This window comes from Schistocerca piceifrons, chromosome 11 (assembly GCF_021461385.2).
Source record: "Schistocerca piceifrons isolate TAMUIC-IGC-003096 chromosome 11, iqSchPice1.1, whole genome shotgun sequence".
NCBI lineage: Eukaryota > Metazoa > Arthropoda > Insecta > Orthoptera > Acrididae > Schistocerca > Schistocerca piceifrons.
The window spans coordinates 21577748-21605438 of NC_060148.1; the positions used below are offsets into that span (position 1 = coordinate 21577748).

The window sequence follows — 27691 nt, forward strand, 5'->3', positions numbered from 1 at the left end:
AAGCGATGTGTAGGAGCCCGCCTGCTTTGGTGCGCACGTGTGTTGGGCGAGCTGCCGTACTGCCGTGTCCGCCAGCAGCGGCACAGGATTTTCTATTTAGTTGATATTTTTTATAATTTCCAGCGCGATTATTAATTTAAAGAAAAGGGTTTGTGTATGTGCGTAGCAGCAGGCGGTAATTTTGATAATGATAGGAGTTGAATTCTTAAGGGAAACCATTGTTAGATTAAGTATTGATTTTTGTCATTGATTTCTTTTGTAATTGTCAGGGAATTGTTTCACTATGTATTCAATTGAGAAGTATTTCAGTGTGTCTCAAGAGTTTGATTAATTTGTAATAATTGCTTTAATGCCACTGGAGGCAGATTTACATACGAAGCGATTGTTCAAAGAGCTTCTAGCGTTTTGTTAACTGAACGAGAAAGAATCACTTTCGGAATATAGTTTTCTGTTTGGGTTATCATTTATCGAGTTTAGATTTGACCAAACCCTTTTTCTTGAATTATATGTAGTTGTAGTAAGCAGCAGCAGCAGCAGCAACGGCAGGAGCCGCCATACAGAACATGCACTCAGCACAAATAATAGGGTTTTTTTAATGTTTTTGTTAAATAATGGAATGCAGCAGATCAAGCAGTGTCAGCAGAAATACCAAGTAAGTTATCTGTTGCGCACAGGACCAATAAAAATAAAATAAGAGTTTAGGCGATCTCTGTAATAGTAAAGTTAACAAGAGTAGAAGCAAGATATTTTCAGCAGAAAACTCGAGATAAGAACATATACAGCTCGCGACTTTCAACCGACGAGGCCTCATTTGATCGTGACGGTATTGCGAACAGCAGGAATTACCGTGTGTGGGATAAGGGAAAGCTTCACGCTGTCGTAGGGTCACACGATCAAGTACGTTTTGGTGTCAATATCTGACCCGGCATTGTAGGCGACAAACGCATTGGGCCATGTCCTCTACCTGCATCGCCACCTCTTCTTGGGGTTCGTGCAGAGAGTTCTACCTGAGTTGTTGGAGACCGTAGCCTTGGCTGTTGGTGAGAAGATGTGGACGCAACACCGCGTCCCTTCAGTGCAGATGTCCGCATCCATCTCGGTGCTGTATTTCCTGGTGGCTGGATTGGAACGGCAGGTCCTATTCCACTTCCTGACCTGTGAGGATACCTGAAGTATCCAGTGGATGCAGAGATGGAACTGTTGTTGTTGTTGTTGTTGTTGTCTTCAGTCCTGAGGCTGGTTTGATGCAGCTCTCCACGCTACTGTATCCTGTGCAAGCTTCTTCACCTCCCAGTACCTACTGCAGCCTACATCCTTCTGAATCTGCTTAGTGTATTCATCTCTTGGTCTCCCTCTACAATTTTTACCCTCCACGCTGCCCTCCAATGCTAAATTTGTGATCCCTTGATGCCTCAGAACATGTCCTACCAACTGGTCCCTTCTTCTTGTCAAGTTGTGCCACAAACTCCTCTTCTCCCCAGTTCTATTCAATACTTCATTAGTTATGTGATCTACCCATCTAATCTTCAGCATTCTTCTGTAGCACCACATTTTAAAGGCTTCTATTCTCTTCTTGTCCAAACTATTTACCGTCCATGTTTCACTTCCATACATGGCTACACTCCATACAAATACTTTCAGAAATGACTTCCTGACACTTAAATCAATACTCGATGTTAACAAATTTCTCTTCTTCAGAAACGCTTTCCTTGCCATAGCCAGTCTACTTGGACCATTATCAGTTATTTTGTTCCCCAAATAGCAAAACTCCTTTACTACTTTAAGTTTCTCATTTGCTAATATAATTGCCTCAGCATCACCCGACTTAATTCTACTGCATTCCATTATCCTCGTTTTGCTTTTGTTGATGTTTATCTTATACCCTCCTTTCAAATCACTGTCCATTCCATTCAGCTGCTCTTCCAAGTCCTCTGCTGTCTCTGACAGAATTACAATGTCATCGGCGAACCTCAAACTTTTCATTTCTTCTCCATGGGTTTTATTACCTACTCCGAACTTTTCTTTTGTTTCCTTTACTGCTTGCTCAATATACAGATTGAATAACATCGAGGAGAGGCTACAACCCTGTCTCATTCCCTTCCCAACCGCTGCTTCCCTTTCATGCCCCTCGACTTTTATAACTGCCATCTGGTTTCTATACAAATTGTAAATAGCCTTTCGCTCCCTGTATTTTACCCCTGCCACCTTTAGAATTTGAAAGAGAGTATTCCGATCAACATTGTCAAAAGCTTTCTCTACAAATGCTAGAAACGTACGTTTGCCTTTCCTTAATCTATTTTCTAAGATAAGTCGTAGGGTCAGTAGAGATGCCAGAATTGTACTGCCTGTCACGTGACTCGAAGCACACCAGGGATTTTTGTCAGGGTGCGTCAGAATTGTGTTCGCCGATGTCATGCTTGCATTTAGGTTGATTACCGTCAGTTTCAGCATGTTTCTTAAGATACAGTGCAAATGGTGCATTAATTGTGTCATTGATGGTATTTGCAGTTAACTGTAACTAATGTTAACTAAGATGTACACAGTAATGTGATTTTATTCCTATTGTCGCCTTAAGCTGATTTCTTCGACCACAGGTGTGTGCGTGTGTGTGTGTGTGAAATCCTACGGGACTTAACTGCTAAGGTCATCAGTCCCTAACCGTACACACTATTTAACCTCAATTATCCTAAGGACAAACACACACTTCCATGCCCCAGTCCATGACTGCATCGCCTCAGACTGCTCGGCTCGACCCCCGGTTCCCTGCCTCAAATTGTTCAGTGGAGCATCCTCTATGTCCTGTTAAACTTTTGCATGCTCTTACAGAAACAACCTTATACATCATAAATGTTTGAGACTTGAAAAGATGTCTGGAACCACACGGTTTATGTTGATTAAATTGGCAGTGAAAGGGATAACAGAGACAGGTGAATGTAAACTATTGCATGTGAGAGTGAAGCAGGCTGTGTACGGACCCCTGAGGATGACCTTCTTGGGCTGATCGCGCAGCGGGCCGTGGCCCACGCCGCGCAACCCGCCACCGCCGAGTCCACCCCCGGCGCCGCCGCCGACGCCTCCTGCCGCCCCCGCACGGTCCGACGCCACCAACTCGCTCAGGAAGTTGATGTAGCCGATGGCCAACTTCAGCGTGTCCACCTGTCAACAGATTTCTGCTATGTAAAGAGGCAGAGAGAGAAGAGAGAGGGAGAGAGATACAGACTTAAAGGAGAGAATTGAGTGACAGAAAGAGAGAGAGACTTAAAGGGAAGAGTTGAGAGAGAGAGAGAGGGGGGGGGGAGAGATACAGACTTAAAGGAGAAAATTGAGAGACAGAGATAAAGAGAGACAGAGAGACTTAAAGGGAAGAGTTGAGAGAGAGAGAGAGAGAGAGAGAGAGAGAGAGAGAGAGAGAGAGAGAGGGGGGGGGGAGAGATACAGACTTAAAGGTTAAAGGAGAGAATTGAGAGAGAGAAAGAGAGAGAGAGAGAAAGAGAGAGACTTAAAGGGAAGAGTTGATTTTGAGAGAGAGAGAGAGAAAGAGGGTGAGAATTTAGAGACAGATAGAAAGAGAGAGAGAGAGACTTAAAGGGAAGAGGGAAGAGTTGAGAGAGATAGATAGATAGAGAGAGAGAGAGAGAGAGAGAGAAAGAGAGAGAGACAGAGGGGGAAGTAGAGAGGGAGAGAGAGGGAGCTAGGCAGAAAGAGAAGGAGAGATACTTACAGGAGACTTAAAAGACAGGCAGAGATGGGGGGGGGGGTGGAGGGGAAGAGAGAGAAACTTAAAGGAGACAGGGGAAGGGAGTTCTCACCAATACTACAAAGGTCACTCTTTAACAACATCACACTAACAACTAAACAGCTGTCAGCCATTACTTATAGGAATCTATTTTTCCTAGCTAAAAGCTCACTTAAAAAATGCAAATAACTACTCACTTAATAAACTGAAAATAATGTCACCATAGAAACAAGAGCTCACCGAAGTTATTCCACGTGCTCACATAAGAAAACTGGACAGGAAATACTGGGGGACATATACAGGGTGTATCAAAAAGAATCATCCGAAAAAAAACTTATGTTGTTTTAGATATGTGCGTGAACAACGTACTGTTGGAAAGAGGCAACTCTCGAGCTTTAAATGGTTCCCACTTCAGTTCTAGTAAAAATGGTTTCGGGGCAACAGAAAGCGTTTTTTTTGTTCTGCCTTTTCCGCAGTGCGAGTCAGTAATAACTGTTCAGTTATTTAAGGTACCAAAAATGGCGTAATCACAGGGAGGGAGGTCCGAACTGTATGGAGGGTGGCCGAGAACCCCCCCTTTGAATTTCTGCAGGAGTGTCGCGACTGTGTTGGCCGTGTGAGGCTTTTGCATTGTCGTGGAGCAGAATGACCCCACAGGTGAGATTGCCTGGTCGTTTTGATTTGATCGCTCGGAGGAGGGTGGTCGAGGTTTGCGAGTAACGCTGGGCGTTCACTGCTGTCCCGTACTGCAGGAAGTGAATCGGAAGGGGGCCATCTTGGTCAAAGAAGAACGTCAGCATAACCTTTCCTGCACTCGTGTGGACGACAACGCCCGGCTGTACGTGCAGAACTGGTTCACATCGCATCCCCGGGAATTTTATGAGACAGCCATTCACCGCCTTGTGTCACAGTGGGGCAAGTGTCTCAACAGTCAGGGTCAATGCTTCTAAAATACAGGCACTGGTTTATGTAATTATGCCTCCTGCTCGTTTCTGTTTGAACGCCCCTTATAATAGGAAAGAAAACAAGGATTTTTGGGCAGATGAGCATACGGTAATACCAACAGCAGCAGAAAATGGTATAACGGGTGTACGATTCGTTATCAATAGGAAGAAAGGGCAGAGAGTGTGTTTCAGTGAACAGTTCAGCGATAAGGTTGTTCTTGTCAGAACCGACAGAAAACCAACATCGACAACAATAGTTCAGATATACATGCCGACGTCGCAAGCTGAAGATGAAATATAGAAAGTTCAAAATGGCTCGGAGCACTATGGGACTCAACTGCTGAGGTCATTAGTCACCTAGAACTAGTTAAACCTAACTAACCTAAGGACGTCACAAACATCCATGCCCGAGGCAGGATACGAACCTGCGACCGTAGCGGTCTTGCGGTTCCAGACTGCAGCGCCTTTAACCGCACGGCCACTTCGGCCGGCAAATATAGAAAGTCTATGAGGATATTGAAAGCGTAATACAGTACATAAAGGGAGATGAAAATCTAATAGTCATGGGGAACTGGAATGCAGTTGTAGGGGAAGGAGTAGGAGAAAAGGTTACAAGAGAATATGGGCTTGGGATAAGGAATGAGAGGAGAGAAAGACTAACTGAGTACTGTAATAAATTTCAGCTAGTAACAGCGAATACTCTGCTCAAGTATCACAATAGGAGGAGGTATACTTGGAAAAGACTGGATGACACGGGGAAAATTTCCTTTAAATTTTTTCATGGTCAGACAGAAATTCCGAAATCAGATACAGGATTGTAAGGGGTGCCCAAGAGCAGACATAGACACAGGGAACAATGTAGAAGCGATGAAGAGTAGGTTGAAGTTCAAGAGATTAGTGAAGAACAATCAATACGGAAAGAAGCGGCGTACTGAAGTACTAAGGATGACGAGACACACTTGAAGTTCTCTAAGGCTATAGATAGGAATAGCTCAGTAGGCAATAAATTTGAAGAGGAATGGACATCTCTAAAAAGGGCAATCACAGAAGTTGGGAAGGAAAACATAGGTACAAAGAAGTTAACTGCATAGAAACCATGGGTAACAGAAGAAATATTTCCGCTGATCGATGAAATGAGGAAGTACAAAGATGTTGAGGGAAATTCACGAATACAGAAATACAAGTCACTGAGGAAGGAAATAAATCGGAAGTGCAGAGAAGGTAAGACGAAAAGGCTCCATGAAAAATATGAAGCGATTGGAAAAGAAATTACTGTCGGAAGGAGTGACTCAACATATATGAAAGTCAGAATAACCTTCAGTGAAATTTAAAGCAAGGGTGGTAACATTAAGAGTGCTACGGGAATTCCTCTTTTAAATCCAGAGGAGAGAGCGGATAGGTGGAAAGGTTACAGTGAAGGCCCTGTGGGGCGGAAGATTTCTCTGATGTGTCCGCCCCGGTAGCTGAGTGGTCAGCGTGACAGACTGTCAATCCTAAGGGCCCGGGTTCGATTCCCGACTGGGTCGGAGATTTTCTCCGCTCAGGGACTGGGTGTTGTCCTAATCATTATCATTTCATCCCCATCGACGCGCAGGTCGCCGAAGTGGCGTCAAATCGAAAGACTCGCACCAGGCGAACGGTCTACCCGACGGGAGGCCCTAGCCACACGACATTTCCATTTCTCTGATGTGATAGAAGAAGAAACAGGGGTCGATTTAGAAGAGATAGGGGATCTAACATTAGAATGAGAATTTAAGAGAGCCTCTGAGAACTTTATATCAAATAAGGCAGAAGGGACAGGTAACATTCTCTCAGAATTTCTAAAATCGTTGGGGGAAGTGACAACAAAACTACCATTCACGGTGGTCTGTAGAATGTACGAGTCTGACGATATACCATCTGACTTTCGGAAAAGCATCATCCACACAATTCCGAAAACGGCAAGAGCTGGCAAGTGCGAGAATCATCGCAAAATCGGATTAAAAGCTCATGCAACCAAGATGCTTACAAGAATAATACAAAGAAGAATGGAAAAGAAAATTGAGAATGTGTTAGAGGACAATCAGTATGGCATTAGGAAAGGTAAAGGCACCAGAGAGACAATTCTGATTTTGCGGTTGATAATGGAAGCAAGACTGAAGAAAAATCAAGACACGTTCATTGGATTTGTCGACCTGGAAAAAGCGATCGGCAATGTATGGTCCAAATGGCTCTGAGCACTATGGGACTTAACAACTTAGGCCATCACTCCCCTAGAACTTAGAACTACTTAAACCTCACTAACCTGAGGACATCACACACATCCATGCCCGAGGCAGGACTCGAACCTGCGACCGTAGCGGTCTTGCGGTTCCAGACTGTAGCGCCTAGAACCGCTCGGCCACTTCGACCGGAGATCGCAGGTTCGAATCCTGCCTCGGGCATGGATGTGTATCATGTCCTTAGGCTAGTTAGGTTTAAGTAGTTCTAAGTTCTAGGGGACTGATGACGTCACAAGTTAAGTCCCATAGTGCTCAGAGCCATTTGAACCATACGATACGTACAAGAGTCAAAAGTGAATAATGAGATTGGACGGCCAAAAAGGAAGGGCTCGTATTAAAAAGGGTGTAAGACAGGGATGCAATCTGCACATCGAAGAATAAATGATGGAAACAAAACAAAGGTTCAGGAGTGGAACTAAAATTCGAGGTGAAAGGATATCAGTGATACGATCCGCTGATGACATTGCTATCCTGAGTGAAAGTGAACAATAATACCATTCTCTGATGAATGGAATAAACAATCGAATGAGTACAGAAAAATGGATTAAGAGTAAATCGAAGAAAGACGAATGTGTAGAGAAGTAGCAGAAATGAGAACAGCGAGAAACTTAATGTCGGGATTGATGGTCACGAAGTAGATGATGTTAAGGAATTCTGCTACCTAGGCAGCAAAATAACCGATGACGGACAGAGCTAGCCGAACATAAAAAGGAGACTAGAACTGGCAAAAAAGGGCATTCCTGCCGTAGAGAAGGTTACTAGTATCAAACCTGGGAAAAAACACTGCATCATACTTGTAAAGGGCACAGGCACTTGTACTATCCTACGTATCCGATATTTGATACTCTGCGATTTTTACATCCCCTGTTACACGTAACTACACTGAAGCCCCAAAGAAACTGGTACACGCATGCGTATTCAGATACGGAGATATGTAAACAGGCAGGATAAGGCACTGCGGTCGGCGGCGCCTATATAAGACGACAAGTGTCTGGCGCAGTTGTCTTTATTTATTTATTTTACTATTTCATGACAAAAAAGGTGAATGAATGAGTGTGAGAATGTGTTAACTGCAATATGTATGAGTGTCTACAATTTATATATGGTGTGAATGTGTGAGCAAATGGGAGAAAAAAATAAATAAAAAAATAAAAAATAAAAATAAAAAGAAAGTAAGAAAAAAAATCAAAAAGAAATAAAAAATAAAAAATAAAAATAAAAAGAAAGTAAGAAAAAAGAAAAATTAAAAAGATATAAAAAATAAAAAATAAAAATAACAAGATAGTAAGAAAAAAGAAAAAATTAAAAAGGTATAAAAAATAAAAATAAAAGGAAAGTAAGAAAAAAGAAAAAATTAAAAAGAAATAAAAAAATAAAAAATAAAAATAAAAAGAAAGTAAGAAAAAAGAAAAATTAAAAAGAAATAAAAAATAAAAATAAAAAGAAAGTAAGAAAAAAATATAAAAAAATAAAAAAATAAAAAATAAAAATAAAAAGAAAGTAAGAAAAAAGAAAAAATTAAAAAGATATAAAAAATAATAATAAAAAGACAGTAAGAAAAAAAGAAAAAATTAAAAAGAAATAAAAAAATAAAAAATGAAAAAAATTTTATGCAACCAATGTCTTCTTAAATCATTTAAAAACAGAAAAAAACAAGACAACCAAAAAAGCTATTGGTTTAATGTCAATTTTTATTATTGCAGGCGTAGCCGCATGGCTTGAGCTTCATTTTCAGACTGGGCAAGCCTTGATTGCCCAATATATTCTGCAGCGGGGGCGCAGTTGTTAGACCGCTTACTGCTGCTACGATGGCAGGTTGTCAAGGTTTAAGTGAGTCTAAACGTGGTGTTATAGTCCGCGCACGAGCGATGGGACGTAGCATCGCCGAGGGAGTGGTGAAGTGTGTATCTTCCAGCAGGACCACTCCATCAGTGTGCCGTGAATATCAGGAATCAGGTAAAACATCAAATCTCTTACATTACTGCGGCCGGAAGTAGATCCTGCACGAACGGGACCAACGGCGACTGAAGAGAATCGTTCAACGTGACAGAAGTGCAACCCTTCCGCAAATTGCTGCAGATTTCAGTCCTGTGCCTCGGATTGAAGAGTTCCTGGATAGCAGAACGCAGCATGTCATTCTCAATGGAGAGAAGTCTTCCGTAGTAAGAGTGATTTCAGGTGTGCCGCAGGGGAGTGTCGTAGGACCGCTGCTATTCACAATATACGAGGGCGGTTCAGAAAGTAACCTCCGATTGGTCACAGTGCGGGTTGTGGGGGGAGTAGCGACGCCATCTGTGCGTTCACGCACTCAACAGGTCAGTCGGCATCAACCCGTGGTCGAGTGAACGTCGTACCTGCGCTAGTTTAGTTTTTGTGGCAGTTTGAAATGTGTGCTGCAATAGAAAACCCCGCCAAATGTGAAGTGCGTGCTGTCATAAGGTTTTTTACAGCCAAAGGATATTCTGCAGCAGCTATTCATCGTGAGCTTTGTGCCGTGTATGGACCAAGAGTTATGAGTGAAGGAGTTGTCCGTGAATGGGTACGTTTATTTAAAAGTGGACGAGAAAACGTTCATGATGAAGAGAGGAGTGGTAGACCATCATTGATGACCGACGAACTCGTTCAGACAGTTGATGCAAAAGTTCGTGAAAATCGACGTTTCTCAATGTCGGAGTTGTCTACTGGTTTTCCACAGATTTCTAAGACTCTCTTGTACGAGATAGTGACAGCAAGATTGGGTTACCGTAAGTTCTGTGCACGATGGGTGCCCAAAATTCTTACCGACCACCACAAAACTCAAAGAATGGCCTCTGCATTAGACTTTCTGTCACGTTATGAGGACGAAGGAGAACCATTGTTAAACAGAATCGTGACCGGTGACGAAACCTGGATTAAGTACGTGAACCCTGAGACAAAAGAACAATCAAAGATGTGGGCACATTCAAATTCGCCTACCAAACCAAGAAAAGCCTCGCAAGATTTTTCTGCCAGAAAACTGATGGCAACAGTGTTTTGAGATGCCAAAGGGGTGTTGTTGGTTGAATTCATGGAACGTGGTACGACCATTAATCAAGACGTGTACTGTGAAACAATAAAAAGTTACGACGGGCTATACAGAACAAACGCCGTGGTATGCTGACTTCCGGTATCGTTTTTTTGCACGATAACGCCCGTCCTCACTCCGCTCGCAGAACAACGGCCCTTCTTGAGTCCTTCAAGTGGGACGTTATCAACCATCCACCTTACAGCCCAGACCTGGCGCCAAGTGATTATCACCTCTTCATGCATTTGAAGAAATGGCTCGGGTCACAGCGGTTTGATGACGACGAAGAGCTCAAAGATGCGATCACAGGCTGGCTCCAGGCACAAGCGGGTGATTTTTATGCAGAAGGAATTTCAAAGCTTGTGAAGAGATACGATAAGTGCCTCAATCGCTATGGAGACTATGTAGAAAAATAGTGCAAAGATGTAGTTGTAAGATGTATGTATTAAAAATTTTTATTTAACTTGGTGTATTTTTTTAAATCAACCGGAGGCTACTTTCTGAACGGCCCTCGTACACAAATGACCTTGTGGATGACATCGGAAGTTCACTGAGGCTTTTTGCGGATGATGCTGTGGTATATCGAGAGGTTGTAACAATGGAAAATTGTACTGAAATGCAGGAGGATCTGCAGCGAATTGACGCATGGTGCAGGGAATGGCAATTGAATCTCAATGTAGACAAGTGTAATGTGCTGCGAATACTTAGAAAGAAAGATCCCTCATCATTTAGCTACAATATAGCAGGTCAGCAACTGGAAGCAGTTAATTCCATAAATTATCTGGGAGTACGCATTAGGAGTGATTTAAAATGGAATGATCATATAAAGTTGATCGTCGGTAAAGCAGATGCCAGACTGAGATTCATTGGAAGAATCCTAAGGAAATGCAATACGAAAACAAAGGAAGTAGGTTACAGTAGTACGCTTGTTCGCCCATTGCTCGAATACTGCTCAACCGTGTGGGATCCGTACCAGATAGGGTTGACAGAAGAGATAGAGAAGATCCGACGGAGAGCAGCTCGCTTCGTTACAGTATCATTTAGTAATCGCGAAAGCGTTACGGAGATGATAGATAAACTCCAGTGGAAGACTCTGCAGGAGAGACGCTCAGTAGCTCGGTACGGGCTTTTGTTGAAGTTTCGAGAACATACCTTCACCGAAGAGTCAAGCAGTATATTGCTCCCTCCTACGTATATCTCGCGAAGAGACCATGACGATAAAATCAGAGAGATTACACAGAGGCATACCGACAATCCTTCTTTCCACGAGACTGGAACAGAAGGGAGAACCGATAGTGGTACTCAAGGTACCCTCCGCGACACACCGTCAGGTGGCTTGCGGAGTATGGATGTAGAAGCAGAGTTTAAGCGCTGTCGGGAGTGGTCGGCACTTGGATGGGTGACCATCTGGGCCGCCATGCGCTGTTGCCATTTCTCGGGGTGCACTCAGCCTCGTGATGCCAATTGAGGAGCTACTCGACCGAATAGTAGCGGCTCCGGTCAAAGAAAACCATCAACTAACGGCCGGGAGAGCGGTGTGCTGACCCCACGCCCCTCCTATCCGCATCCTCCACAGAGGACAACACGGCGGTCGGATGGTCCCGGTAGGCCACTCGTGGCCTGGAGACGGAGTGCTTGTTAGAACGAAGGAGAATGGAGCACGAAGACTTCGTGTCTTAACAGGAAAGAAGACACCATGGGTTTGGGATGAGGCAGCCGATCATGAATTCAATTCGCTTAAACAGTCCCTTGTGGGGCCACCTATCCTAGCTCTCCCTGACTTAACAGCGGATTTTTGTATGTGGACTGCACAGCGAGAAACAGGTCTTGGCGTAGTAATATTCCAACAAATTATGAAAAAGGGGACATTAGCAAACAAGACGATATCATTTGCGAGCCCAGTCCATACAAAGTGCGAAAGGAATTACTCAGTAACTGAGCTGGAGGCATTGCCTATCGCGTGGGCTTTCAAAAGATTCAAATATTTCCTGCTTGGACAAAAGATCCATGTCTTTAGAGACCACAGAGCGTTGGAATTTTTGCTGTCGGCAAAATTGAGACACGATAGGCTGACAAGGTGGGTTTCATTCCTCCAGCAATTTGACTTCCGCATCACACATGTCCCGGGAAAAAACAAATGTAATTGCGCATGCACTTCACGTTCGCCGATTGGGAGACCACATGCAAAGGGAGAAAATGCGGAGGATAGTCACTTTAGTCGCTAATATTTACCATCAAAAACTGTCCTGATCACAATTTATTTATTATGGTGACCGGTTTCGACCACTACTGTGGTCATCTTCAGGCCAATGAGTAAGCACCTCCTTCTACTGAGTGATTCTCCAACACAAGGAGGTCCTTATTCATTGGTCCGAAGATGACCACAGTAATGGTCGAAACCTGTCACCGTAATAAAAACATTGTCTACATCTACATACATCCTCCGCAATCCACCATACGGTGCGTGGCGGAGGGTACCTCGTACCATAACTAGCATCTTCTCTCCCTGTTCCACTCCCAATCAGAACGAGGGAAAAATGGCTGCCTATATGCCTCTGTACGAGCCCTAATCTCTCTTATCTTATCTTTGTTGTCTTTCCGCGAAATGTAAGTTGGAGGCAGTAAAATTGTACTGCAGTCAGCCTCAAATGCTGGTTCTCTAAATTTCCTCAGTAGCGATTCACGAAAAGAACGCCTCCTCTAGAGACTCCCACTCGAGTTCCTGAAGCATTTCCGTAACACTCGCGTGATGATCAAACCTACCAGTAACAAATCTAGCAGCCCACCTCTGAATTGCTTCTATGTCCTTCCTCAATCCGACCTGATAGGGATCCCAAACGCTAGAGCAGTACTCGAGAATAGGTCGTATTAGTGTTTTATAAGCGGTCTCCTTTACAGATGAACCACATCTTCCCAAAATTCTACCAATGAACCGAAGATGACTATCCGCCTTCCCCACAACTTCCATTACATGCTTGTCCCACTTCATATCGCTCTGCAATGTTACGTCCAAGAATTTAATCGATGTGACTGCGTCAAGCGCTACACTACTAATGGAGTATTCAAACATTACGGGATTCTTTTTCCTAATCATCTGCATTAATTTACATTTATCTATATTTAGAGTTAGCTGCCATCCTTTACACCAATCACAAATCCTGTCCAAGTCATCTCGTATCCTCCTACAGTCACTCAACGACGACACCTTCCCGTACACCACAGCATCATCAGCAAACAGCCGCACATTGCTATCCACCCTATCCAAAAGATCATTTATGTAGATAGAAAACAACAGCGGACCTACCACACTTCCCTGGAGCACTCCAGATGATACCCTCACCTCCGATGAACACTCACCATCGAGGACAACGTACTGGGTTCTATTACTTAAGAAGTCTTCGAGCCACTCACATACTTGGGAACCAATCCCATATGCTCGTACCTTAGTTAGGAGTCTGCAGTGGGGCACCGAGTCAAACGCTTTCCGGAAGTCAAGGAATATGGCATCCGTCTGATACCCTTCATCCACGGTTCGCAAGATATCATGTGAAAAAAAAGGCGAGCTGCGTTTCGCAGGAGCGATGCTTTCTAAAGCCGTGCTGATGCATGGACAGCAACTTCTCTGTGTCAAGGAAATTCATTATTGAAACGTCCCCTTAGAAAAATTAGTGAATTACTGTGCTGGTAAACCTCACACGTTATTTGATTTTCAAACAGTTGAGCAAAACTGAACGCACTCAGACATTTCTCTCTTTACTTATCCTGATCATCACTAAACTGACACACAGTATTTTTATCCCAACACAATCTGACTTTTAATAATCCCTACAAAAGAATGGCCCTGACTCACAATAAACTATACCTTTCATCAATCATTTACCTCACAAAAATCTTCATTACTCGAACTACTGCAATACAGCGAGCGCCAATACTGCCAGCTAAATAAAAGATTCTAACTACTGAAGTCACTAAATACTGGTTCAAATGGCTCTGAGCACTATGGGACTCAACTGCTGAGGTCATTAGTCCCCTAGAACTTAGAACTAGTTAAACCTAACTAACCTAAGGACAGCACAAACATCCATGCCCGAGGCAGGATTCGAACCTGCGACCGTAGCGGTCTTGCGGTTCCAGACTGCAGCGCCTTTAACCGCACGGCCACTTCGGCCGGCACTAAATACTGATAGGCATAGTTAGCAAATGAAAGATTTTGATAAAGAACAATGTATTTACCTTAATAGTGTCCAAAAGTCATATATATATATATATATATATATATATATATATATATATCAGTTCATGACATCCAGTCTTACAAATTTACTGTTTCTGATGGACAGACGTCCAGATAATCCGGTCTCAAAATTCCGCAATCTCTCTCCCCACATCCACCACTGCTGGCGGCTCACCTCCAACTGCCTAACGCTACGCGCTGTTCACATCCAACTGCCCAACACTACAATAGCGAATTCCAACAATGCCACCCAGCTACAGACTGCACACAGCACAGCCAGTGATTTTCATACAGAGCTCTACGTGGCGTTACCAACATAAAAACCTAAACAGCCTACTTACATTATATTCGAACTGAGAATATGTTCGAGAATCCTGCAACAAACCGATGTTAAGGATATTGGTCTGTAATTTTGAGGATCCGTCCTTCTACCCTTCTTATATATGGGCGTCATGGAAGGAGAAACAGCATTGGACGTATTTTTTTTTTTTTGTTTTATTGTCAGCTAAATCGATTTTCGGTCACTTAGTGACCATCCTCAGTGCTGTAATATACAATTTAAATTGGTAGGCACTGGTGTCAACAAGCTTAGAGCGATCACATAAACTATTTAAATTGTATATTACAGCACTGAGGATGGTCACTAAGTGACCTAAAATAGATTTTGCGGATAATAAAACAAAAACAAAAAATACGACCAATGCTGTTTCTCGTTCCAGGTATATCCATTATGTGGTCGTGGTGCACAGGGCACTCCATGGAGTCGCCAATCAATATAGGCGTCACCTGCGCTTTTTTCCAGTCGCCCGGGACTTTACGTTGGGCAAGAGATTCGCGATAAATGCAAGCCGAGTAAGGAGCCAATGCAGTAGAGTACTCTCTGTGAAACCGAACTGGAATTCCATCAGGACCTGGCGATTTATTTATTTTCAGCCCATTCAGCTGCTTCACAACCCCACGGATATCTATCACTATGTCCTCCATACGGGAATCTGTACGAGACTGTTTTTGATAGTAAATATTTGTAACACTTTGATCACTGTTCACTCCCGTAATCTAATCAAAAGTAATTACTTCAGTCACTTTCTGGTCTCGGCTGACCGGGCACGCACCTTGGACAGCCGCTTCTCGTAGGGCAGGGTGGGGATGTGCGCGCGCAGCCCTTCGAACGCGTCGTTGATGCTCTGCATCCGCCTCCGCTCGCGCAGGTTGGCCGCCTGCCGCTGCTGCACCTGCTGCTGGGGGCAGCGACCGCCCCCGCCGCCCCCGCCGCCCACGGAGCTGCAGCGCCGCCTCCCGGACTGTGACGCCGCCTCCAACGGCCCGCCGGCACCGGCGCCGCCTCCGGGGGCCGGAGACGTCGCGTGGTTGTGGTTGTGGTGGTGGTGGTGATGGTGGTGGTGTCTGCAGCCATGGTGGTGGAGGTTGTATTGGCGCTGCCTGCACTCACACGGGCGGCGAGGTTATCACGTCTACAGGGGCGGCACGCTCACATACCAGGGATACTCGTGAAGTGTGAAATACAGTAATCGTGTTGACAAATAAAACCGCTTGAGCTGTAAAATTCTTTTATTCTCTGCAAGCTGTATTTTTATGTCCTAATCTGTATGCACTGATTGGGAAAATAGAAGTGGACCAGCAAACAATAAAGTAGAGTAAAGAAATTTGGGGAATACATTTCTCTACACTACTGGCCATTAAAATTTCCACACCAAGAAGAAATGCAGTTGATAAACGGGTATTCATTGGACAAATATACTAGAACTGACATGTGATTACATTTTCACCCAGTTTGGGTGCATAGATCCCGAGAAATCAGTACCCAGAACAGCCACCTCTGGCCGTAATAACGGCCTGGGCACTGAGTCAGACAGAGCTTGGATGGCGTGTGGAGGTACAGTTGCCCATGCAGCTTCAACACGATACCACAGTTCATCAAGAGTAGTGACTGGCGTATTGTGACGAGCCAGTTGCTCGGCCACCGTTGACCAGACGTTTTGAGTTGGTGAGAGATCTGGAGAATGTGCTGGCCAGGGCAGCATTCGAACATTTTCTGTATCCAGAAAGGCCCGTACAGGACCTGCAACATGCGGTCATGCATTATCCTGCTGAAATTTAGGGTTTCGCTGGGATCGAAGGAAGGGTAGAGCCACGGGTCGTAACACAACTGAAATGTAACGTCCACTGTTCAAAGTGCCGTCAATGCGAACAAGAGCTGACCGAGACGTGTAACCTATGGCACCCCATACCATCACGCCGGGTGATACGCCAGTATGGCGATGACGAATACACGCTTCCAATGTGCGTTCACCGCGATGTCGCCAAACACGGATGCAACCATCGTGATGCTGTAAACAGAACCTTGATTCGTCCGCAAAAAATTACGTTTTGTCATTCGTGCACCCAGGTTCGTCGTCGAGTACACCATCGCAGGCGTTCCTGTCTGTGACGCAGCGTCAAGGGTAACCGCAGCCACGGTCTCCGAGCTGATGGTCCGTGCTGCTGCAAACGTCGTCGAACTGTTCGTGAAGATGGTTGTTGTCTTGCAAACGTCGCCATCTGTTGATTCAGGGATAGAGACGTGGCTGCACGATCCGTTGCAGCCGTGCGGATAAGATGCCTGTCATCTCGACTGCAAGTGATACGAGGCCGTTGGGATCCAGCACGGCGTTCCGTGTTACCCTCCTGAACCCACCGGCTCCATATTCTGCTGACAGTCATTGGATCTCGACCAACGCGAGCAGCAATGTCGCGATACGATAAACCGCAATCGCGATAGGCTACAATCCGACCTTTATCAAAGTCGTAAACGTGATGGTACGCATTTCTCCTCCTTACACGAGGCATCACAACAACGTTTCACCAGGCAACGCCGGTCAACTGCTGTTTGTGTGTGAGAAATCGGTTGGAAACTTCCCTCATGTCAGCACCTTGTAGGTGTCGCCACCGGCTCCAACCTTGTGCGAATGGTCTGAAAAGCTAATCATTTGCATATCACAGCATCTTCTTCCTGTCGGTTAAATTTCGCTTCTGTAGCACGTCATCTTCGTGGTGTAGCAATTTTAATGGCCAGTAATGTAGGTAACGTGTTTCAGTGGTTAACAGCGCAAGTTCACAGGTTAACGTAAACGCCAGATAAGACATCGCAAATGTGAAGTGCTGGTACATTGCGCGGGGTAGCCGCGCGGTCTTGGGCGCCTTGTAACGGTTCGCGCGGCTTCCCCTGTACGAGGTACCAGTCCTCCCTCGGGCATGAATTTGTGTCTTGTCCTTAGCGCAACGAAAAAAGCGTGCCAAATTTAAAAGAACGCAAAATCCCCAAAATTGGCTTAGTTATACAGAAGTTCGAAATATGGCGAGTACTTCAATGCGAGATGCTTTTAATAATTTCAACAACGAAGCTCGAAATCTTGCAGAAAACCCAAAGAGATTCTGGTCATACATAAAGCACACCAGTGGCAAGACGCAGTCAATACCTTCACTGCGCGATAAAAACGGCAGAATTATTAAACACGGTTTTCCGAAACTCCTTCACCAAACAAGACGAAGTAAATATTCCTGAATTCCAGTCAAGAACAACTGTCAAGATGAGAAATATAGAAGTAGATATCCTCGGTGTAACAAAGATAGCTTGAATCACTTGATAAAGGCAAGGCCTCCGGTCCAGACTGTATACCAGTCACGTTCCTCTCAGAGTATGCTGATACAATAGCTCCATATTTAGCAGTTATATACAACCACTGACTCACAGAAAGATCCGTACCTAAAGACTGGAAAACTGCTCAAGTCACACCAATACCCAAAAAGGGAAATAGGAGTAATCCGCTGAATTACAGGCCTATATCGCTAACGTCGACTTGCAGTAGGGTCTTGGAACATACACTGTATTCGAACATTATGAAGTACCTCGAAGAAAACGATTTATTGACACATGGTCAGCACGGATTCAGAAAATATCGTTCTTGTGAAACACAACTAGATCTTTATACTCATGAAGTGATAAGTGCTATCAACAGAGGATGTCAAATTGATTCCATATTTTTAGATTTCCAGAAGGCTTTCGACACCGTTTCTCACAAGTGTCTTCTAACCAAACTGTGTGGCTACGGAGTATCGCCTCAGTTGTGCGACTGGATTCGTGATTTCCTGTCAGAAAGGTCACAGTTCGTACTAATAGGCGGAAAGACATAGAGTAAAACAGAAGTAATATCCGGCGTTCCCCAAGAAAGTGTTATAGGCCTTCTATTCTTCCTGATCTATATTAACGAGACATAGGAGACAATCTGAGTAGCCGTCTTAGATTGTTTGCAGATGATGCTGTCATTTACCGTCTTGTAAAGTCATCAGATGATCAAAAAGACTTGCAAAACAAGATATCTGTATGGTGCGAAAAGTGGCAATTGACCCCGAATAAGGATAAGTTATTCGTGTGAGTAGTAAAAGAAATCAACTAAATTTCGATTACGCGGTAAGTCACATAAATCACATAAGTCACATAAATATGAAGGCTGTAAATTCAACTAAATACTTAGGGATTACAACTACAAATAACCTAAATTGGAACGATGACATAGATAATATTGTGGGTAGAGCAAACCAAAGATTCTGATTCATTGGCAGAACACTTGGAAGGTGCAACAGGTGTAGCAAAGACACTGCTTACACCACGCTTGTCCGCCCTATTCTGGAGTACTGCTGTGCGGTGTGGGATCCGCATCAGGTGGGACTGACCGATGATATCGAGAAAGTACAAAGAAGGGCAGCTCGTTTTGTACTATCGCGAAATAGGGGACATAGTGCCACAGACGTGATACGTGAATTGGAGTGGCAATCACTAAAACAAATGCGTTTTTCGTTGCGACGGGATCTTCTCATGAAATTTCAATCACCAGTATTCTCCTCCGATTGCGGAAACATCCTGTTGGCACCCACTTACATAGGGAGAAATGATCGTCACGATAAAATAAGAGAAATCAGGTCTCGCACAGAAAAATTTAAGTGCTCGTTTTTCCCCCGTGCCGTTCGAGAGTGGAACGGTAGAGAGACAGCTTGAAGGTGGTTCATTGAACGCTCTGCCAGGCACTTTATTGTGAATAGCAGGGTAATCACGTAGATGTAGATGTAGATGTAGTTTGATTAAGTAATGTGTAAGCTCAGGGACCGATGACCCCAGCAGTTTGGTCCCATACACATTTTTGCTGGTATATTGGCCGGCCGCAGTGGCCGAGCGGTTCTAGGCGCTACAGTCTGGAACCGCACGACCGCTGCGGTCGCAGGTTCTCATCCTGCCTCGGGGATGGATGTCTGTATGGTGTCCTTAGGTTAGTTAGGTTTAAGTAGTCCTAAGTTCTAGGGGACTGATGACCTCAGAAGCCAAGTCCCATAGTGCTCAGAGCCATTTGCTGGCGCATTAATAACAGTTGTCAACGCCTGAATGTTAAATGCAAGCACGCAAGCGTGCATCCACTGCGTTGTACACGTGCCAGATATCAGTTTGTGGGATGGAGTTCCATGCCTGTTGCATTTGGTCGGTCAGTACGTAGATGGCCAATGCAGATTGTGGATGACGCTGGAGTCGGCGTCGGATGATGTCCCATACGTGCTCGGTTGGAGACAGATCTGGTGATCGAGCAGGCGAAGGCATCTGCAGCATGTTGGGTTACAACAGCGGTATGCGAGCGAGCGTTATCTTGTTGGAAAACATCCCCTGGAATGCTGTTCATGACGGCCGTGGTGGCCAAGCGGTTCTAGGCGCTTCAGTCTGGAACCGCGCGACCGCTGCGGTCGCAGGTTCTCATCCTGCCTCGGGGATGGATGTCTGTATGATGTCCTTAGGTTAGTTAGGTTTAAGTAGTCCTAAGTTCTAGAGTACTGATGACCTCAGAAGCCAAGTCCCATAGTGCTCAGAGCCATTTGCTGGCGCATTAATAACAGTTGTCAACGCCTGAATGTTAAATGAAAGCACGCAACCGTGCATCCACTACGTTGTACACGTGCCAGATATCAGTTTGTGGGATGGAGTTCCATGCCTGTTGCATTTGGTCGGTCAGTACGTAGATGGCCAATGCAGATTGTGGATGACGCTGGAGTCGGCGTCCGATGATGTCCCATACGTGCTCGATTGGAGACAGATCTGGTGATCGAGCAGGCGAAGGCATCTGCAGCATGTTGGGTTACAACAGCGGTATGCGAGCGAGCGTTATCTTGTTGGAAAACATCCCCTGGAATGCTGTTCATGACGGCCGTGGTGGCCAAGCGGTTCTAGGCGCTTCAGTCTGGAACCGCGCGACCGCTGCGGTCGCAGGTTCTCATCCTGCCTCGGGGATGGATGTCTGTATGATGTCCTTAGGTTAGTTAGGTTTAAGTAGTCCTAAGTTCTAGGGGACTGATGACCTCAGAAGCCAAGTCCCATAGTGCTCAGAGCCATTTGCTGGCGCATTAATAACAGTTGTCAACGCCTGAATGTTAAATGCAAGCACGCAAGCGTGCATCCACTACGTTGTACACGTGCCAGATATCAGTTTGTGGGATGGAGTTCCATGCCTGTTGCATTTGGTCGGTCAGTACGTAGATGGCCAATGCAGATTGTGGATGACGCTGGAGTCGGCGTCCGATGATGTCCCATACGTGCTCGATTGGAGACAGATCTGGTGATCGAGCAGGCGAAGGCATCTACAGCATGTTGGGTTACAGGAGGGGCATGCGAGCGAGCGTTATCTTGTTGGAAAACATCCCCTGAAATGCTGTTCATGACGGCCGTGGTGGCCAAGCGGTTCTAGGCGCTTCAGTCTGGAACCGCGCGACCGCTGCGGTCGCAGGTTCTCATCCTGCCTCGGGGATGGATGTCTGTATGATGTCCTTAGGTTAGTTAGGTTTAAGTAGTCCTAGAGTACTGATGACCTCAAAAGCCAAGTCCCATAGTGCTCAGAGCCATTTGCTGGCGCATTAATAACAGTTGTCAATGCCTGAATGTTAAATGCAAGCACGCAAGCGTGCATCCACTACGTTGTACATGTGCCAGATATCAGTTTGTGGGATGGAGTTCCATGCCTGTTGCATTTGGTCGGTCAGTACGTAGATGGCCAATGCAGATTGTGGATGACGCTGGAGTCGGCGTCCGATGATGTCCCATACGTGCTCGATTGGAGACAGATCTGGTGATCGAGCAGGCGAAGGCATCTGCAGCATGTTGGGTTACAGCAGCGGCATGCGAGCGAGCGTTATCTTGTTGGAAAACTTCCCCTGAAATGCTGTTCATGACGGCCGTGGTGGCCAAGCGGTTCTAGGCGCTTCAGTCTGGAACCGCACGACCGCTGCGGTCGCAGGTTCTCATCCTGCCTCGGGGATGGATGTCTGTATGATGTCCTTAGGTTAGTTAGGTTTAAGTAGTCCTAAGTTCTAGAGTACTGATGACCTCAGAAGCCAAGTCCCATAGTGCTCAGAGCCATTTGCTGGCGCATTAATAACAGTTGTCAACGCCTGAATGTTAAATGCAAGCACGCAAGCGTGCATCCACTACGTTGTACATGTGCCAGATATCAGTTTGTGGGATGGAGTTCCATGCCTGTTGCATTTGGTCGGTCAGTACGTAGATGGCCAATGCAGATTGTGGATGACGCTGGAGTCGGCGTCCGATGATGTCCCATACGTGCTCGATTGGAGACAGATCTGGTGATCGAGCAGGCGAAGGCATCTGCAGCATGTTGGGTTACAGCAGCGGCATGCGAGCGAGCGTTATCTTGTTGGAAAACTTCCCCTGAAATGCTGTTCATGACGGCCGTGGTGGCCAAGCGGTTCTAGGCGCTTCAGTCTGGAACCGCACGACCGCTGCGGTCGCAGGTTCTCATCCTGCCTCGGGGATGGATGTCTGTATGATGTCCTTAGGTTAGTTAGGTTTAAGTAGTCCTAAGTTCTAGAGTACTGATGACCTCAGAAGCCAAGTCCCATAGTGCTCAGAGCCATTTGCTGGCGCATTAATAACAGTTGTCAACGCCTGAATGTTAAATGCAAGCACGCAAGCGTGCATCCACTACGTTGTACACGTGCCAGATATCAGTTTGTGGGATGGAGTTCCATGCCTGTTGCATTTGGTCGGTCAGTACGTAGATGGCCAATGCAGATTGTGGATGACGCTGGCGTCGGCGTCCGATGATGTCCCATACGTGCTCGATTGGCGACAGATCTGGTGATCGAGCAGGCGAAGGCATCTACAGCATGTTGGGTTACAGCAGCGGCATGCGAGCGAGCGTTATCTTGTTGGAAAACATCCCCTGAAATGCTGTTCATGACGGCCGTGGTGGCCAAGCGGTTCTAGGCGCTTCAGTCTGGAACCGCGCGACCGCTGCGGTCGCAGGTTCTCATCCTGCCTCGGGGATGGATGTCTGTATGATGTCCTTAGGTTAGTTAGGTTTAAGTAGTCCTAGAGTACTGATGACCTCAAAAGCCAAGTCCCATAGTGCTCAGAGCCATTTGCTGGCGCATTAATAACAGTTGTCAATGCCTGAATGTTAAATGCAAGCACGCAAGCGTGCATCCACTACGTTGTACATGTGCCAGATATCAGTTTGTGGGATGGAGTTCCATGCCTGTTGCATTTGGTCGGTCAGTACGTAGATGGCCAATGCAGATTGTGGATGACGCTGGAGTCGGCGTCCGATGATGTCCCATACGTGCTCGATTGGAGACAGATCTGGTGATCGAGCAGGCGAAGGCATCTGCAGCATGTTGGGTTACAGCAGCGGCATGCGAGCGAGCGTTATCTTGTTGGAAAACTTCCCCTGAAATGCTGTTCATGACGGCCGTGGTGGCCAAGCGGTTCTAGGCGCTTCAGTCTGGAACCGCACGACCGCTGCGGTCGCAGGTTCTCATCCTGCCTCGGGGATGGATGTCTGTATGATGTCCTTAGGTTAGTTAGGTTTAAGTAGTCCTAAGTTCTAGAGTACTGATGACCTCAGAAGCCAAGTCCCATAGTGCTCAGAGCCATTTGCTGGCGCATTAATAACAGTTGTCAACGCCTGAATGTTAAATGCAAGCACGCAAGCGTGCATCCACTACGTTGTACATGTGCCAGATATCAGTTTGTGGGATGGAGTTCCATGCCTGTTGCATTTGGTCGGTCAGTACGTAGATGGCCAATGCAGATTGTGGATGACGCTGGAGTCGGCGTCCGATGATGTCCCATACGTGCTCGATTGGAGACAGATCTGGTGATCGAGCAGGCGAAGGCATCTACAGCATGTTGGGTTACAGCAGCGGCATGCGAGCGAGCGTTATCTTGTTGGAAAACTTCCCCTGAAATGCTGTTCATGACGGCCGTGGTGGCCAAGCGGTTCTAGGCGCTTCAGTCTGGAACCGCGCGACCGCTGCGGTCGCAGGTTCTCATCCTGCCTCGGGGATGGATGTCTGTATGATGTCCTTAGGTTAGTTAGGTTTAAGTAGTCCTAGAGTACTGATGACCTCAAAAGCCAAGTCCCATAGTGCTCAGAGCCATTTGCTGGCGCATTAATAACAGTTGTCAATGCCTGAATGTTAAATGCAAGCACGCAAGCGTGCATCCACTACGTTGTACATGTGCCAGATATCAGTTTGTGGGATGGAGTTCCATGCCTGTTGCATTTGGTCGGTCAGTACGTAGATGGCCAATGCAGATTGTGGATGACGCTGGAGTCGGCGTCCGATGATGTCCCATACGTGCTCGATTGGAGACAGATCTGGTGATCGAGCAGGCGAAGGCATCTGCAGCATGTTGGGTTACAGCAGCGGCATGCGAGCGAGCGTTATCTTGTTGGAAAACTTCCCCTGAAATGCTGTTCATGACGGCCGTGGTGGCCAAGCGGTTCTAGGCGCTTCAGTCTGGAACCGCACGACCGCTGCGGTCGCAGGTTCTCATGCTGCCTCGGGGATGGATGTCTGTATGATGTCCTTAGGTTAGTTAGGTTTAAGTAGTCCTAAGTTCTAGAGTACTGATGACCTCAGAAGCCAAGTCCCATAGTGCTCAGAGCCATTTGCTGGCGCATTAATAACAGTTGTCAACGCCTGAATGTTAAATGCAAGCACGCAAGCGTGCATCCACTACGTTGTACACGTGCCAGATATCAGTTTGTGGGATGGAGTTCCATGCCTGTTGCATTTGGTCGGTCAGTACGTAGATGGCCAATGCAGATTGTGGATGACGCTGGCGTCGGCGTCCGATGATGTCCCATACGTGCTCGATTGGCGACAGATCTGGTGATCGAGCAGGCGAAGGCATCTACAGCATGTTGGGTTACAGCAGCGGCATGCGAGCGAGCGTTATCTTGTTGGAAAACTTCCCCTGAAATGCTGTTCATGACGGCCGTGGTGGCCAAGCGGTTCTAGGCGCTTCAGTCTGGAACCGCGCGACCGCTGCGGTCGCAGGTTCTCATCCTGCCTCGGGGATGGATGTCTGTATGATGTCCTTAGGTTAGTTAGGTTTAAGTAGTCCTAGAGTACTGATGACCTCAAAAGCCAAGTCCCATAGTGCTCAGAGCCATTTGCTGGCGCATTAATAACAGTTGTCAATGCCTGAATGTTAAATGCAAGCACGCAAGCGTGCATCCACTACGTTGTACATGTGCCAGATATCAGTTTGTGGGATGGAGTTCCATGCCTGTTGCATTTGGTCGGTCAGTACGTAGATGGCCAATGCAGATTGTGGATGACGCTGGAGTCGGCGTCCGATGATGTCCCATACGTGCTCGATTGGAGACAGATCTGGTGATCGAGCAGGCGAAGGCATCTGCAGCATGTTGGGTTACAGCAGCGGCATGCGAGCGAGCGTTATCTTGTTGGAAAACTTCCCCTGAAATGCTGTTCATGACGGCCGTGGTGGCCAAGCGGTTCTAGGCGCTTCAGTCTGGAACCGCACGACCGCTGCGGTCGCAGGTTCTCATCCTGCCTCGGGGATGGATGTCTGTATGATGTCCTTAGGTTAGTTAGGTTTAAGTAGTCCTAAGTTCTAGAGTACTGATGACCTCAGAAGCCAAGTCCCATAGTGCTCAGAGCCATTTGCTGGCGCATTAATAACAGTTGTCAACGCCTGAATGTTAAATGCAAGCACGCAAGCGTGCATCCACTACGTTGTACACGTGCCAGATATCAGTTTGTGGGATGGAGTTCCATGCCTGTTGCATTTGGTCGGTCAGTACGTAGATGGCCAATGCAGATTGTGGATGACGCTGGCGTCGGCGTCCGATGATGTCCCATACGTGCTCGATTGGCGACAGATCTGGTGATCGAGCAGGCGAAGGCATCTACAGCATGTTGGGTTACAGCAGCGGCATGCGAGCGAGCGTTATCTTGTTGGAAAACATCCCCTGAAATGCTGTTCATGACGGCCGTGGTGGCCAAGCGGTTCTAGGCGCTTCAGTCTGGAACCGCGCGACCGCTGCGGTCGCAGGTTCTCATCCTGCCTCGGGGATGGATGTCTGTATGATGTCCTTAGGTTAGTTAGGTTTAAGTAGTCCTAAGTTCTAGAGTACTGATGACCTCAGAAGCCAAGTCCCATAGTGCTCAGAGCCATTTGCTGGCGCATTAATAACAGTTGTCAACGCCTGAATGTTAAATGCAAGCACGCAAGCGTGCATCCACTACGTTGTACACGTGCCAGATATCAGTTTGTGGGATGGAGTTCCATGCCTGTTGCATTTGGTCGGTCAGTACGTAGATGGCCAATGCAGATTGTGGATGACGCTGGCGTCGGCGTCCGATGATGTCCCATACGTGCTCGATTGGCGACAGATCTGGTGATCGAGCAGGCGAAGGCATCTGCAGCATGTTGGGTTACAGCAGCGGCATGCGAGCGAGCGTTATCTTGTTGGAAAACATCCCCTGAAATGCTGTTCATGACGGCCGTGGTGGCCAAGCGGTTCTAGGCGCTTCAGTCTGGAACCGCGCGACCGCTGCGGTCGCAGGTTCTCATCCTGCCTCGGGGATGGATGTCTGTATGATGTCCTTAGGTTAGTTAGGTTTAAGTAGTCCTAAGTTCTAGAGTACTGATGACCTCAGAAGCCAAGTCCCATAGTGCTCAGAGCCATTTGCTGGCGCATTAATAACAGTTGTCAACGCCTGAATGTTAAATGCAAGCACGCAAGCGTGCATCCACTACGTTGTACACGTGCCAGATATCAGTTTGTGGGATGGAGTTCCATGCCTGTTGCATTTGGTCGGTCAGTACGTAGATGGCCAATGCAGATTGTGGATGACGCTGGCGTCGGCGTCCGATGATGTCCCATACGTGCTCGATTGGAGACAGATCTGGTGATCGAGCAGGCGAAGGCATCTGCAGCATGTTGGGTTACAGCAGCGGCATGCGAGCGAGCGTTATCTTGTTGGAAAACATCCCCTGAAATGCTGTTCATGACGGCCGTGGTGGCCAAGCGGTTCTAGGCGCTTCAGTCTGGAACCGCGCGACCGCTGCGGTCGCAGGTTCTCATCCTGCCTCGGGGATGGATGTCTGTATGATGTCCTTAGGTTAGTTAGGTTTAAGTAGTCCTAAGTTCTAGGGGACTGATGACCTCAGAAGCCAAGTCCCATAGTGCTCAGAGCCATTTGCTGGCGCATTAATAACAGTTGTCAACGCCTGAATGTTAAATGCAAGCACGCAAGCGTGCATCCACTACGTTGTACACGTGCCAGATATCAGTTTGTGGGATGGAGTTCCATGCCTGTTGCATTTGGTCGGTCAGTACGTAGATGGCCAATGCAGATTGTGGATGACGCTGGAGTCGGCGTCCGATGATGTCCCATACGTGCTCGATTGGAGACAGATCTGGTGATCGAGCAGGCGAAGGCATCTACAGCATGTTGGGTTACAGCAGCGGCATGCGAGCGAGCGTTATCTTGTTGGAAAACATCCCCTGCAATGCTGTTCATGACGGCCGTGGTGGCCAAGCGGTTCTAGGCGCTTCAGTCTGGAACCGCGCGACCGCTGCGGTCGCAGGTTCTCATCCTGCCTCGGGGATGGATGTCTGTATGATGTCCTTAGGTTAGTTAGGTTTAAGTAGTCCTAAGTTCTAGAGTACTGATGACCTCAGAAGCCAAGACCCATAGTGCTCAGAGCCATTTGCTGGCGCATTAATAACAGTTGTCAACGCCTGAATGTTAAATGCAAGCACGCAAGCGTGCATCCACTACGTTGTACACGTGCCAGATATCAGTTTGTGGGATGGAGTTCCATGCCTGTTGCATTTGGTCGGTCAGTACATAGATGGCCAATGCAGATTGTGGATGACGCTGGAGTCGGCGTCCGATGATGTCCCATACGTGCTCGATTGGAGACAGATCTGGTGATCGAGCAGGCGAAGGCATCTGCAGCATGTTGGGTTACAGCAGCGGCATGCGAGCGAGCGTTATCTTGTTGGAAAACATCCCCTGCAATGCTGTTCATGACGGCCGTGGTGGCCAAGCGGTTCTAGGCGCTTCAGTCTGGAACCGCGCGACCGCTGCGGTCGCAAG

At 46.7% G+C, this 27691-nt stretch overlaps 1 protein-coding gene across 1 annotated transcript in view; it reads right to left on the reverse strand.

Moving 5' to 3' along the window:
- LOC124720241 (pancreas transcription factor 1 subunit alpha) overlaps window positions 1–27691 on the reverse strand; it is a 217112-nt gene that overhangs the window by 77841 nt on the left and 111580 nt on the right. Inside the window, exons 3-4 of the mRNA XM_047245557.1 lie at window positions 15331–15658; window positions 2976–3156 (exon numbers count right to left, since the gene is read on the reverse strand). Coding sequence (XP_047101513.1) covers window positions 2976–3156; window positions 15331–15658 — 509 coding nt within the window. The remainder of the gene's footprint in view (window positions 1–2975; window positions 3157–15330; window positions 15659–27691) is intronic.